General features: G+C 44.5%; 1 protein-coding gene across 1 annotated transcript; it reads right to left on the bottom strand.

Moving 5' to 3' along the window:
• Window positions 1-2,614: 2,614 nt before the first annotated feature.
• Window positions 2,615-13,639, bottom strand: PTGER4 (prostaglandin E receptor 4). Its single transcript, XM_065656673.1, has 2 exons — window positions 12,410-13,639; window positions 2,615-4,731 (listed from the first exon to the last, which is right to left on the bottom strand). The coding sequence occupies exons 1-2, from the start codon at window positions 13,238-13,240 to the stop codon at window positions 4,138-4,140; spliced, it is 1,425 nt and encodes a 474-aa protein (XP_065512745.1). The 5' UTR covers window positions 13,241-13,639; the 3' UTR covers window positions 2,615-4,137.
• Between the last annotated feature and the right edge of the window lie 266 nt (window positions 13,640-13,905).

The following is a 13,905-nucleotide window of genomic DNA, read 5'->3' as shown; positions in this document are numbered from 1 at the left end:
AGGCACAGAAAAAGGTGGCAGTTTGCTGACATCGGGCCTGTGAGAAACTACAAGAGTCGACAGCGTGAGAACAAGCGTTGGTGGAAAAATACAAGAAGCAAGGACTGTATGCTACATGATACATCAAGAACAGAGGGACTGATACATCAAGGACAGAGGAATAGCTTGTGATAGACAAAAAAATGCGTTTATGGCAGTAACTTTGATGTTAACACAAAATACATTGCTTAAGTAATGACTAACTTAGCAGATCAGCAAATGCTTGAGCAAGCATAAATGCAAGCCTGAGTTCGTAATAAATGTCTCTCTTCACACCTTAAAGAGACTCCATTCCTCTTTTGCTACAAATGGCACCCGAACAGGGACTTTCAATCTGGCTGTGAAGGAAGCAGTCATTCCAGTAGCAAACCCAATCGAATCAGGAGCGGGAAACAGAGTTTGGAAAAAGAACCAGGAAACTGAAATCGCAGCGTGCGCGCCCATCACCGAGAAAAGGTGAGTGATTGGGAACCATGGGAGGGAAGTTATGCCTTGAAAAAAGACAAAGCCTAGATGTCCTTCAATGTTTGTTACAAAGGCAAAATAAGGACGCATTAGGAGTCCAACTAGTGACTTTATTAGAATGGATTGCTAATCATGTGCCGGACTTTTCTACAACTGGTACATTTCAGTGGGAAGCATGGCACAAAGTTGGACGAGAAGTATATGAACACGCAGTGACTGAAGATAATGCTGCTTGCGAACATTTATCTACTTGGGGGAAAATTATGACTACTTTAAAAGCTGCTCAGAAGGAAGTAGTTGTGCAGGTAGCAACTAACTGTGAACTTTCTGCTACTCCCTTGCTAGTGAAGGAGGGATCCTGTAGCTATATCGGGCAAAAATGCACTAACCATGGATGCAGTAGCAGAGAAAGGGCTGGCTGATAAAGAAGCCTCCGCATGAAACACTACAGCAAATGCTTTTGACAAAAGATGGTTTGTGGGAATTGCCTGACAATGCCCTTGATCCTGGCCCAACGGACATGAAGTGAGAGCCTGATTTATTCCTCCACAATGTTACTTTGCAATCGAAAGTGCACACTAATTTAACCATGTGGGATAAATGCAGAGGCTTTGAAAGCAGGTGACTGGAAAGCGTTTACGGCATGCCCTGTCATCTTTCATGAACGGCAGACTCCAGGCTTTCAACAGCTACTTTATGATGTTGTAAAGGAATTACAGACATCAGCTAAAGAAAATGGAGTTACTTCATCATTTGTTATAAATTTTTTAGAAGCATTAAGCTCCTCCTACCTACTTACTCTGCATGACTGGCGTTCTTTGTTGAAAATTACCTTAACCTCTACTCAATATACTGTATGGCTATCTGATTTTCGGGGGGACTGTGCTATAGAGGCTATTGACAATGCATATCGTCAAAGGGGGATTGATTGCAGTCATTTAGCTGAGGAAGGTGCCCATACTTTGCCAGAGAATCAAAGAGCCTGGTACATCCCAAAATGGCTCTTGTGTGTGTTTGCTCCTCCCTGCTCATCCCACCTGAAATATCAATGACGAGCAGCACTCCAAAGACAGACTGAACATCAAGATTACGCCTGAAGAAATACTTGGCTTTTTGCTGACCAGGAAGGAAAGCTGCCATGTTCTTCAGGTTTGAGTGAAGATATTCCCTCTCCCAGAGAGAAGCCATTGTCAACGCCCTGTGGCACACGGGGTACCTCAGGTGAAGACAGACAACTGGGAGGAGAACGAGAAGCTCACTGCGCAGTGCGAGTTGCACGCTGAGACCAGAACCTCTGTGCAGGGCGACAGACACTCTGCACTCACAGAGGTTGTGAGGATCACCTGGCTGTGACGTCCCCTCTAGGTCATCGCTTACCCGTTGGCTCTCCTCATGCAATGCAATCAGCTCACAGTGACATCTTCCCTATGTCATCACCTGCTGAGCAGCTGCCATTGTGACCCAGGCTCCCTCCTTGACACTAAGCCTTTGAGTCAGGGGCGGCCAGTACCACCCCACTTCTTTGAGGACAGTGCTGAAGGGAGGCTCGTGCAGCGACTGCTGCTGAATTGGCAGCTGCTTTCCCCTTTCCCAAAGATCTGGACAGGCTGGCTTGATGGGCCGAGGCCAGCATATCTGGTTTAATTGCAAACAATTCAGCCAGATCTTTATCTGTAGCTGCAGTAGGAAATCGTGTAATACTGTTCTCCACCTTAACTAGTGGAAAAGTGACAAATACTTGTGTAGAGACTTAACTTCACTTTCTATATGTTTCAAGGCAAATAAGCTCAACTGCTCCCCTGTTAAAGGAAAATAATGGGGCGAGCTTGAGGTTTAATTGAGTGTAGTTTTTGATTTTTGTTTGTTTGCTTGAAGAATTTCCATGGCTCTGTGTTGGTGCTCTTGGGGACATTTCTGAAGACGGCTGCCTCTTGTTGATGGTTATCATGCTGAGATGTTTCAGAAACTTACAGAACAAAATATGTTTTGACAGCAGCTGAGCACAAAGCCTTCCAAGATGGGAGACTTGTTAAAGTAAGGAGTTGGCACTGAATGACAGACTCATATAAACTGCTGAGATCAAGCAGAACATTTCCATTTAATTGTGATCTCCAAAATTACTTTGGTCAGTACAACTGCTTAAACATATCAACATAAGGCTCAAAATTACAATGAAGCATTTCACATGAAAACACTTTAAGCAGCATAACATGCTTAGTATTTGACAAAACATCCTCCAAATATCTGTACAGAATTATTTTGATAAACGGTGCTTCTGCAACAAGATCTAACCCTTACAACATAAAACACAAAACTCCTTTTTGTCAGTGGTTAACAGCTGTTTTTGGTGATGTGTTTGCCATTAAAACTCTAGGAACAAATGATTTTCTAGGGGTGCAAGACCAGGATATGTTTCTATACAACCTATATTTTTAAATGAAGATTCTGCCTCCATGGCTTTGTACATTTATTTGATGGAGTATCAGATTATACAGTCATAAAGTTCTATTTACTAGTTAAAGTAAAATGATAAATGTCATGAAAAAATACCTTTATTACATCAGTGATGCTTTAACTAAAGTGAATATTAAGACTATTAACCAAGGGTTGAAAGTTTTAGGCCCTGATACTGAAAGCACTTCTATATGTCCTTAACTTTACAAGTCAGGAGTCTCCCTGGCAGCAGAGGGAGTACCCTGATGGGCAATGTTATGTGTGTGCCTAAGTGTGTGCAGAATATGGGCCCAAGTACTCACAGAGGCGCGGACGTGTTATACAGAGAAACACTCTCAGCACATAAATAAAATCTGGCTTTCTAGTATGTACGTATACAGAAAAGGAATATTCTTAACTGAAACGATGTGTTTTCTTTTTCTCTCTAAATAGCGCGCATATACCCATTTCACTCAGAAAGTGCTTATGTATTCTCAGCTAGATAATCACATCAGCTGTGAATCTAGCCTGGACAACAAATCTAAACCAAGAATGTCCTATCAGCAGGAAATATTGGGGGAAGAGAAGGCTGGCAATTGTTTCTATATACCTTGTATTAATAGAAAACCTTCTCATAGAGAAGAATAGACTTTTAAATATTTTCAATCCTTATATATGTACAACAGTAAAAATTCACATTTTCATGCTTTAGTGAGACACTTTAAAATCCATCCCCAGGCAGCTGTCAGAGTAACTGTGTCCAGTTCCTAGCAGCTGCCTCACATTCAGCTCTAGTACCAGAAGCTTAAACTCTTGATAGCTGAGCAACCATGGGGAGAGAAAACACAGTTCTACCAGATTTGGAAAGGAAAAGAAAGAAAAAAGAAAGTGATGGGTCTTTCAATTTCAGGAGGCTCAGTAGCTCTCCTGTGTCCCCAAACAAGACAAGGCAGTTCATGTTTCCAGTCTCTTTAGACCTGCCTTGTACCTTTTCTCATGGCAGGGCCCAAGTGCAGTGTCTGTTCCACACAGTCCTCAGTAGTCTAAAAGAAATGTACCCATCACACAGCAAGAGAAAAATAGCCCTTTGGAGCACAGCTGAACCCTTTTCCCCTCGAATAGGCAGAACACCTATCTATTGCACCAGTTTTTCCAATGCACTGGTAAGTATCCCCAGGGTTGATGCCTTTCACGGCTATCTTATATACACTTTTCTGATAAATTCAGTGTCTCTGTGGGAAAGGTGACCTGCAGAGGGCTGCCTTTGGCTGTAGAGCTGGCCCCGCCACCAGACCTGATTTCATTCACCAGGAAGACGCTCTCAGACTCTTGTCCCTGTGAAGAGTCTGAGGTCTCCGAGCTACGGAGAGTCCTCACGGATGTGGTGTCAGACTGAGCCAAGCTGGCACTGGGGCCTGGAAGCAGAACACGGCCCCCAGCGCTGCTTTCGCTCAGCTCTGGAGGGTATAGCAGCGTTTGTGAGGTGCTGCTGATCTCCCTCAGCTCACGGGAGATGAAGGAGGGTGACTGACTCGACATGGCAGAGGATGTCCTGCGGCCATCCACGCAGTTGAAATTGCCCCCCGAGTGCTGTCTCCGAGCTCCTCCGATGCGGCAGAAGAGGCATTTGATCTTCTCAATGGCTTTGCTGAGCACAGTCTTGCGGAGGAGGATGTAGACCCACGGGTCCAAAATAGGGTTCACCGAGGCAATGCGGATGGCTTGCAGGTCAGGGTTTTGCCTCACATCTCTCACTGGTTCTGGCTGGTACAGCTGGTTCACAAAAACACGGACCTACCCAAGGAGACAAAGGGAAGAGAAAGACACAATTATACAATTACGTTGGGAAATGAAAGTTTACATTTCAAAGCAGAGATCTAGATTGGCAACTGCAAGCTATGACAAGAGAAGAGTCTGGCAAAGCCAGGCATCTCAGATTGGCAGCCATGAGTTTATTTTTGGAAATGCCAAAAAAATCAGAGAGATGCACTGCTGTGGCCTCCTTTGACAAAGGGAGGAAAGGAATGTCTCTTTCTCTCTCCGTCCCCTTGTAATTAATCCTTGAACTTCCAATTTCTGGCTGCTGTTTTTTAAAATTCCTTATTAATGGATAGAACCCAGGAGCACAGATGTATCCTGTATCCTGCTTCCTTGGTATACCTTGAGCCTCACACTACTTGTAAAGAGGTACCTGAATGAGGAGACCTGGACAATCGGTTCCTCTAGCAAAGGTCTAATAATTGTTAGTTTAGAAACAAATTGAAACATAGATTATAATCCAAGTACACTAGATTCTGGAAAAAAAGTCCAGAGATGCTGATTCCCAGGTTTAGAAAAGCATTTTTCTGGCACCTCTCTCCTTACTGGAATTGTTTGTATACCCTCAGGTGTTTGCTTGTTGCAGCATGCTTTGGAAAAAAAAGAAATTGATAAAAAAAAAGGAAAGGTCCCCAAGCTAGGAGACTTTTAATAGGTCAAGATGATAAGGTGATTGCAGCACTAGACCGGAGTGCTCTGCTCTCCTACATAAGCCAGCATTTTGGTTCTACTTACAAAAGCATAAAAATACTGATGAAGTGGTCAAGAACCTAAAATGTTGAAGCTGCTGCATTAAGTGACTATTTAAGTAGCAATTTTAGTTTATCATGCACAAAATTTAAGACTAATTAGGCTCCGGTCTTCTACAAAGAAATGTCTCCTTCATTTTCTTCCTTTGAATCCGTAATCCAGTCTCTATCTTAGTTTATGAGCTACTTTTGTAAATGCTACTGTGAGAAAGGCACAGTCCAGTTCTCTGATATCAATTATTTTCTTTCCAGTGTCACTAAAGAGGAAGACGACATATCAGTTTGTTATGTTGACCAGTCTCAAGTAGCTGTCCTTCATTTTAGCAAGATCTATACAGCGTCCAATGGTAAGAAGGCCCAGGAAAGCCACTGAAAAGAATTGCTAATGGAAGATGCTATTTTCTTCAGATTCATTAAGGTAAGTCAAAATAAATCCCTTCATTATATTCTTCATCTCATACAATAAAAATCTAGTAGTTTGGGTTTTTTTGTTTGGTTGGTTTTTGGTTTTTCGTTTTTTTAAATCTTGGCCTTTTATTCCTGAAATGGATCAAATCTTGCCTGGTTGGGAGAAAGTTAGAGATGAGGAGGCAGACAAGCATTTGAATAAACCAGAGCCAAACTAGAATAGTCCTGTTAAGTAATTTTTATTACAAGTTCTGCATGTGAAGTTGTCCAGGTGTGGTGAAGTTTTCACAATTCTCTTTTGAGAAATTTTCCTGCAGCAGGGCAATGTGGTGGCATTCAGCTTGTCAGAATTCAGAGATTCTGTGTGCTCCCAAGCTATGGGTGGAGTATGTTCAAAATAACGCAGAGCCTCCCTTTGTAAGTCCTGTACATGTAGTCTCTCTCAAAGCAACTGTCAAAGCGATAATTGTTTGTATTTTGTTTCTCAGTACTTTTCTCTAGTTTATGGCTAACAAAACCTGCCCATGTAATTCAAAATATGAGAAAATCTTGAATTTATGGAGCAATATGATGATCTGAGTTTTATTCTTACTTACTTTCCTAATGATTTCTAATACTGCAGGTATCTTTCTGACAACTAATTTATAAACCTTATCTTTTTGTTAAACCAAACATTCAATTTAAGTAGTTCAAGGAGTATTCCTGCACATGTTGAACTTATTTGTATGTGTTCTCCTTTCATTAAGCTATACTCGCTTTAATTTTTTTCATGATTTATTTTAGATTAGCCTCCTACCCGATACCCCTCTCTACGTGACTCCACTGAGGCTGAGAGGAGACCAGGCCAGAATTTTTAAACACAGACAGTAGGGCTGGTGTTAATTGCCGATTCCTTAAAGATGCCCTTAATTAAGGCCCCTCTCCGCCTGCAGGCGGGGGGGTGGGGGGGGGGCGTAGTGTTCCGCGCCCGCCGCTAGGTGGCAGGAGCGCCCCGCCGGCAGCTCCGGGAACGGGCAGCACGAACGGGCGGCACGAAGGGGCAGAACGGGCAGCCAGGGGTTAACCGGGCAGGTGGGGAGAGGTTCCATCACTCGGTTTGTCCCGTCGTGCAAGTCGAGCGGCTGTTGGCGACAGCGGCGCGGGGCCTGACACGCAGCAGTGGGGATTCTCCAGCCTGGAAGGTGGAGGAACCAGCGGACACGGCGTTGCTGGCCACCGGCTAAAACCTGGTTTTGAAATACCTACTTGGCCATTTGTGTGAGACCTTTTTTTCCCCCTACAAAATCATACGAGGCCAAATGTATACATACAGACACACGCAAAGGCCAAATTTCCCCGGGGGATTCAACTGGTGCCACTTCCAGATGCTCCTTTTCTTTTTCTGTACTGAAATTTCCTTTTACAGGGTAATACACCCTGAGAATGTGTAAACGCTGGTCGATTTACTTGACCATTTGATCATAGGACAGGTACGTGCCCTGAGAGACCGAGTTCAAAGGACAGCGCTGAGGGAGTGGGGCCCTTCTAAGAGCTCGTACAACCAAAGGCAGTCATTGCCGGGAAGATCAGAGGTGTGACAGGGAGGGGCATTTCCTGATAAATTCATCCAGATCACAGAACCAGAAGGCACACTTGGAAGGTAGCTGAAGAAGTACACAGTCCAACTTTGGAGACCTAACTTTTTTTTTTTTTTTTTTTTTAACTGGAGCTATAGTTACACATCAGTAATTTAATAGTGGTATTGTTCTTTTGATAAGCAGCGTATGAGATTGAGGTACCTACTTCACCTTTCTCTGTCTACCTGGCAGACTTTACGGAAAGACAAAAATGTCTTTAACTGCTGGCTCTGTGGCTGAAAAAGACAATCACTAATTGCACAGCACAGCTTGATTTATGTTATCTCTGTATGCTTTATTTCCTTTTGACAGATATGCGGCATATGTAGGTTAAAGATTCATAAAATGCACCTTTTTATTGAAAACTTTAGACTGTACAAAACTTTTTCTACTTCCCAGAAATGTTCCATGTCTCTTATTAGAAGCCTCCCTGAATGTCAAAGGCATTTATCAATTCAGACCTATTGCTGAGATTACATCTTAATCACAATAAGGTAAAAATCAATCTGTGTTGGAATGTCAGTTTTATAATTTCTTTACCTATTGGTGAAAAAGCGTTTACGTATCATCTACAAGAATAGCAAGAGATGTGTGCTGTTTTGGCTACAAGTCTTCTGCTGCAGGAGGTAGCATGATAAAGGATATTGCCTTGCACATTCTAAGTAAATGCCGAGTAACTGGAATCTAGTATTAAATTAGCTAATCTGATGCTTGAATTTGTGCAATTTGAAATCCTAATTAAAGAAGCAAACTAGAGCAATTATAATCTCAAAAGAGATTTTGTATGTTTGTTTTGTAGCTGTAGAATTCAGGCAATCTATCTTAAAAGTACTGGCAATTTGTTTGCCCTTGTGTTAAGAAGCGCATAGCTCCAAGGTATGTTGAGTTTATGCTCAAGTGATAGCTAACTGTAGGATCAGTCTTGTGTGCTGTTTGCTGCGCTTCCTTTTCACTAACTACAGATGCAAATAATGATTTCTAATCCTATGAAATACTATAAAGTGACTTGCATACTTACAGTCACCATGGTAATTGTCTTCATAGCTTCTACCTGCCCTCAAAATCTCCCCACATACTGATAGGATAAATTTAAAAACTGGACAGTAGTAAGCAGGAACAACTTTTACAGCTCGACGAGCCAATACCTTTGCCTCTCAAAGGCTTGGTGTCCACTCCATTGCTCAAAAATCATGTCTGCCACCTTGCTGTTGCCTGCGGACAGTCGCTGATATTTAAAAAGTTGAAACGGACCAAGCCAAAAGAAAATCTGAACTTTTAGATTATTAAATGTTAAGTTAGAAACTCCTGATTATTTCATGCAATCAACCAGATACACATACTGAAACGCTTTATTTTCCACTTCACCATAATTTAACGACTATGTTCAGTGGTCAGGATCAGACAAAGATCACGCACTTAAAAATCTTAGCATTATCTGACAGACTGCTGGAAAAGAATTACAGACTTTGAGTAGTGTATGCCTGTTTGCTCTTGAAAGAGTTGGGGTTTGTTTTGTTTTGTTAGAGGCTGGATAATAATTTCTACTCTACTCTTGAAAAAATCCCTCCTAATACAACTTATTCTCTAGTTTTAATTCTGTCCAATACTATTTTCTAAAAACTCAAAACATTTTAAAAGATGAGATAAGCAGTGCAGAGTGCAGACAAGAGTCAACACACAATGTATTTCCTTATTTCATTTTTAAACTATTGTCAGATTCTCCTTCATATCTTTCACATCTCTTTCCGCACATTGAGAACCCATCAGGTTATATAAAAACTTTCCTCCCAGTAATGTTTTTTGTTCAACTTTTCGTTCATTCAGTCTTTTGCACAATCCTCCGTAACTTTGTTATAATACTTGTTGTCACTGTAAATTTTTGCTGATTTTATGAATAAATCATTAAGACACTAAACAACCCTACTTGTAAACTGAGTGCTGGAGCATCTCATTATTAAAAACTGCTGTTCTGCATGACTCAGCTTGCTGTTCTTTAACCACTTTTTAAATCAAGACAAGCCTTTGCTTATTATTTCAGTGCTATTTAATATTTTAAGACTTGAAATTTTTTTGTCGAACCCTAATAAATGTAGCCTCCTGGACTGCCTCTGCCTGTGATTTTATTATGTTGTGAAAGTGTTCATTCTAAAATGTTAGAAGTTTATGTCTCTCTTTCAGGAGTTGCTTTGCTTTGACTTAAGTGATGGTTTATTCAGCTGAAATCATCAGTGGGAAGTCAGCTCATCAGAAAACTTCAGTCACAAAGCACTCTCTGAGCTTGCTTTGTGTATCTGAATCATGCTGCCACCACGACCTTACCACTCACACCTTCTTGATGACTGCCAGGCTGCCCAGTTATAGATGAGCCTCCCTAAAACTCCTCTGAGTCATGAAAATGTATGTCTATATTAGCGACTTACCCATCTCTGCTAGTGTCTCTTTCTAGGGATTTATAGCATAAAAGTGTCACTTCTCTGAGCTTTTATCTGAATCCTTAACCTCAGTCTATACACAACCAGTGGGCTTAATACAGCAGCATACACTGCAGTACGCCATGGCAGAGAGAAGCATATATGACTACAGCTTATTCCCACAGGGGGAGGCAAATGACTTATAGAAGCCACTTAACAAGGAAGAACTTTAACCACACTTGGACACTGTGATGATCTGTATATATGTGGTTGTTGTTTTTTTTTTTTTAGAAGAAAGCTTCCTTTTTTTCTTAGTCACCCATCTAAGTGAAATGACAGTTTCTTGCATCATATTAGATACAGAAAAGATGTGCTGCTTTAGCAGGGAAAAACTAACTGTTGTGAACACTCCAAAGGTAACACATCTTTGTATTTGTAAGTAGTGAAATCAAGATGTGAGAGAGCTACACAACTTCATCACTTGCACCTTGATGTACCTTCTGCTATATACAAGTTTTTCACTAGCTATCGTTTAAATAATAAACCTTTTGCCTCATGCAGGTTCATTAACTGTCAACAGTCCAGTTCCATTTTTGGTAACCCCTCCCTCTTGATTCTTTCCCTTTTTTTGTGTATGTTTTAATATTCTAGCTCCAAATAGATACGAACAATTTCATTTTGCATTTTATGTTCAGACTTCTCAGCCTTCCTCTATCTGCTCCTCCACAGGGTAAGGTTTGGCTTTTTTCTGAAACTGCTGAAGTCTATCAGCTATACCCTGTATCATATTACAACACTGTATGTAATCCCCAGAACTCATTCTCTGCATTAACAGTATGTCTTTTGAAAACACAACATTGTTCCTTTGTGAAGTAGCTGTTCTAACACTAGATTAATCAAATTCGGGACTGTCAGCCCATGGTACTGTCAGGGTTCTGGCCACTCCACAAACTGGTGCCTCCCGCTCAGCAAATTGTCTTAGTCCTGCAGGTCCTGGAGCTGGGCTGCAGGCAGGTTGCACGTGGTTCCCCACCTAACACACGTGCACCTCCCGGAGACACCCCACGACAGCCCCTCTCGACTTCCTTGAGATGTCCAGCAACGAACGCAGGGCACCGCACTCAGTCATGCCACGGTGCAATGCAAAGTGACATCGCGAAGAGCCTGAGACAGCCTTGAGTGACAGCTGGATCGCTGGTGCTGCAGCACAGCCACACTTCACTGGCTCCTATTCATGTCAGTAATGTGGCAAAACTGGCCCGACCCCTGTGATTACAGCTCCTCCAAAGCGGGGGGATGGACTCGCTGACCTCTCAAGTCGTGTTCACATGTACTTCTCTAAACTTCCTTACCATGGTCTACACTACTTGTTTCATGTCCCCAGCTGGCCAGCTGTATTTCACATACATTGTAGCACCTTTAAGGCAGAGGGATCACCCTACCGACAATAACACCCCTGAAAACAATCCCCCTAAAAACACTTTCTGTATGACAGCCACTGCTTGGCTCTCTACACTGTGTTTTGGAAGGTGGCGAATAAGGCAAGCCAGCTATTTGTTTAATGTCTCCAAGCCAGAGGAGGAGAGAGGTTTGCCAAGCTTTATTATGGTGGGTGGCAAGCAAGAACTGAGCCTCCAGCTGGTATTGTACTTTTTGCCTTCCTTGGAGATAAGGTGGAGGAATAGAAATAACTGGATCCCGCATGTTCAATTTAATGACACTAATTGTATCAGCCGTTTCAGAAAATTAGCAAATGGTTAGTGGTAATGTTGTCTGACATTTCAGTATGATCTCCAGGTTTATGTGGGCCAGATTCCTCCAACTCTCATTTAACTGAGCATTACACAGACAGGTGGTTCCACAGAGTTTACTCCTCCCACAGCAGGGAGCTGCTGGAGGGATGTCTGTGTGGGATCCACTCCAGAGGTGGTGGGTGCATCCCTCGGGAGGGGAAGCTCAGCTCAGGTTTTGGGCATGGAGCACTCTGCATATTACTGGTGCCAAGTGAACAGAGCTCTCTCCTGCTTCCGCACATGAAGGACTGCTGTGCCCTTCAGCAACAGCGTGCACATTTTTTAAACACAATAAACATCCAGAAATGCAGGCCAGACCCAAACCTCACTCATCACAAATTAATTTTGGAAGTGAACTTTAAAGTGCCTTTAGCTCTCAGTAAGATTTTTGCTGTGTGGATTCCAATTGAACAGTGGAAAAATAATTGAGAATTTTTGGCGCTGTATTGTAACAAATCAAAGGAGCCCAGGACTTGGGATAAGCGTGTTTCTTTGCTTGTAAATATAAATCAACGCAACTTTCTCTCCCCATGCATGTATGCTAACAGCATTTAAGTTATTATAACCGTTTGCAGCACCAGATAAACAGGAGTCTGTCCTACAGGCACAGTCTAGGAGGAGAAAAGACCAACGGTGCGGGTGATGGAAAAGAAGAAGGGTAGCACAAATTTACTCACCACCAGGGGAATGGAGCAGATGACCACCACCAGGGAAGTGGCAATGAGCAGAATAACCATCTGGATCTCTGCTCCAGCCATCCGTCGGAAGCTCCGGCGTCTGCGAAAGTCAGATAAACGGCTGGAGGTGGTGTCTGTCCCCAAGGATGTGCGTCGCATGAACTGGCGGTGCATGCGAATGAGGGCCACACACACCAGGATGTTGCAGATGACAGTGACCATGATTAGGAAGGAGCTGAAGCCGGCGTACATGTAGGAATATGCCGCGTGGGTGGCCTTCTTTGTTCGCCAGTCTATGAAACACCAAGTGTAAGGGTACTGCAAGGTAGATTTGCCGAGCCCCATGCTGGGGAGGGCACAGAAGAGGACGTTAGAAGCATAGATGGCAAAGAGCGTGAGCCCTGCCAGCTTCTTGTCTACGTAATGATTGTAGAAATAGGCATGGTTGATGGCCAGGTACCTTTCTATAGACATGGCACAGATAATGCTGAGGCCAGAGAGTCCAAAGAAGAGGAGGATGAAGGAGCTGTACTCACACAGTGCAGCTCCTCCTGGCCAGCGGTTCTGCAGATAAGTGGCAATAGTGACTGGACTCACCAGGCAGGTCCCTAAGAGATCAGTTACCGCCAGCCCGCAGACCAGCGTGTAGAAAGTGGTCTCCTTCTGCTCCTTCCTGGACTTGCAGAGCACCACGATGGCTATGAGGTTGCCCACGACGCCGAAGATGAACATGACGGTGGGGATGGTGGGGGGCTTCCCGCCCTCCGCCCCGCTGGCAGTCCCGTTGGCGGAGCTGTTCGCAGGTGGCATGATGGTGGGGTTGAAGGACATGATGCCCACGCTGCTGCTGGTGAGTTGAGCACAAGTAAGAGTGGGTCCGAAAACGAAAGGCAGAGCAGAGGAGGGGAGGGGACAGTTTAGCGTGAAAATAAAAATTAAAATGAGAGAGAAAAAAGAACAGTGCTGTTTAGTTGAAAAAAGGAAAAAAAAAACCTTCTAAAAAGGAGGTGAAGCGGCGTGCCCTCCGGCAGCGACCGCCTGCAGCCGGGGCAGCCGAGGCCGCCTCTTCCTGCCGCTGCTCTCCCCGCGCAGACCGCAGCGCTCCGCCGCCCAGCCCGGAGGGGGATCGGGGCGGCCCGAGCGCGGAGCCGAGCGGAGCCGCCTTCACCGCCTCTCGCCCCGACGGCCGGGAGAGCTCAGCACGGCGCCGGGGCGGCCCTGGGCGGGCAGGCGGCGGCACCAGGTGTCCCCGGGATCGGCGCGGGAAGGTGCCGAGCGCGGCGGCCGTCGCTCATCGCCTCCCGCCGGCCGGCGCGGCGGTGCGGTGCGGGTCGCGGGGCCGTCTAACTCCCCGCGGCGCTCCCGCCGAGTTTCGTCGCAGAGGGCGGAGGCGGCCGGGGCAGCTCCCGCCGCTGCTCCCCGCCCTCTCGCCCCATTGGCCGCGGCGCGGAGGGCAGGTTGCGCGGGGCCGGGCGCGGGCACCCCCGCCCGGGGCC

The sequence above is a fragment of the Caloenas nicobarica genome, chromosome Z, assembly GCF_036013445.1.
Source record: "Caloenas nicobarica isolate bCalNic1 chromosome Z, bCalNic1.hap1, whole genome shotgun sequence".
In the NCBI taxonomy this organism is placed as follows: domain Eukaryota; kingdom Metazoa; phylum Chordata; class Aves; order Columbiformes; family Columbidae; genus Caloenas; species Caloenas nicobarica.
This window is presented reverse-complemented; position numbering and strand designations above follow the sequence as displayed.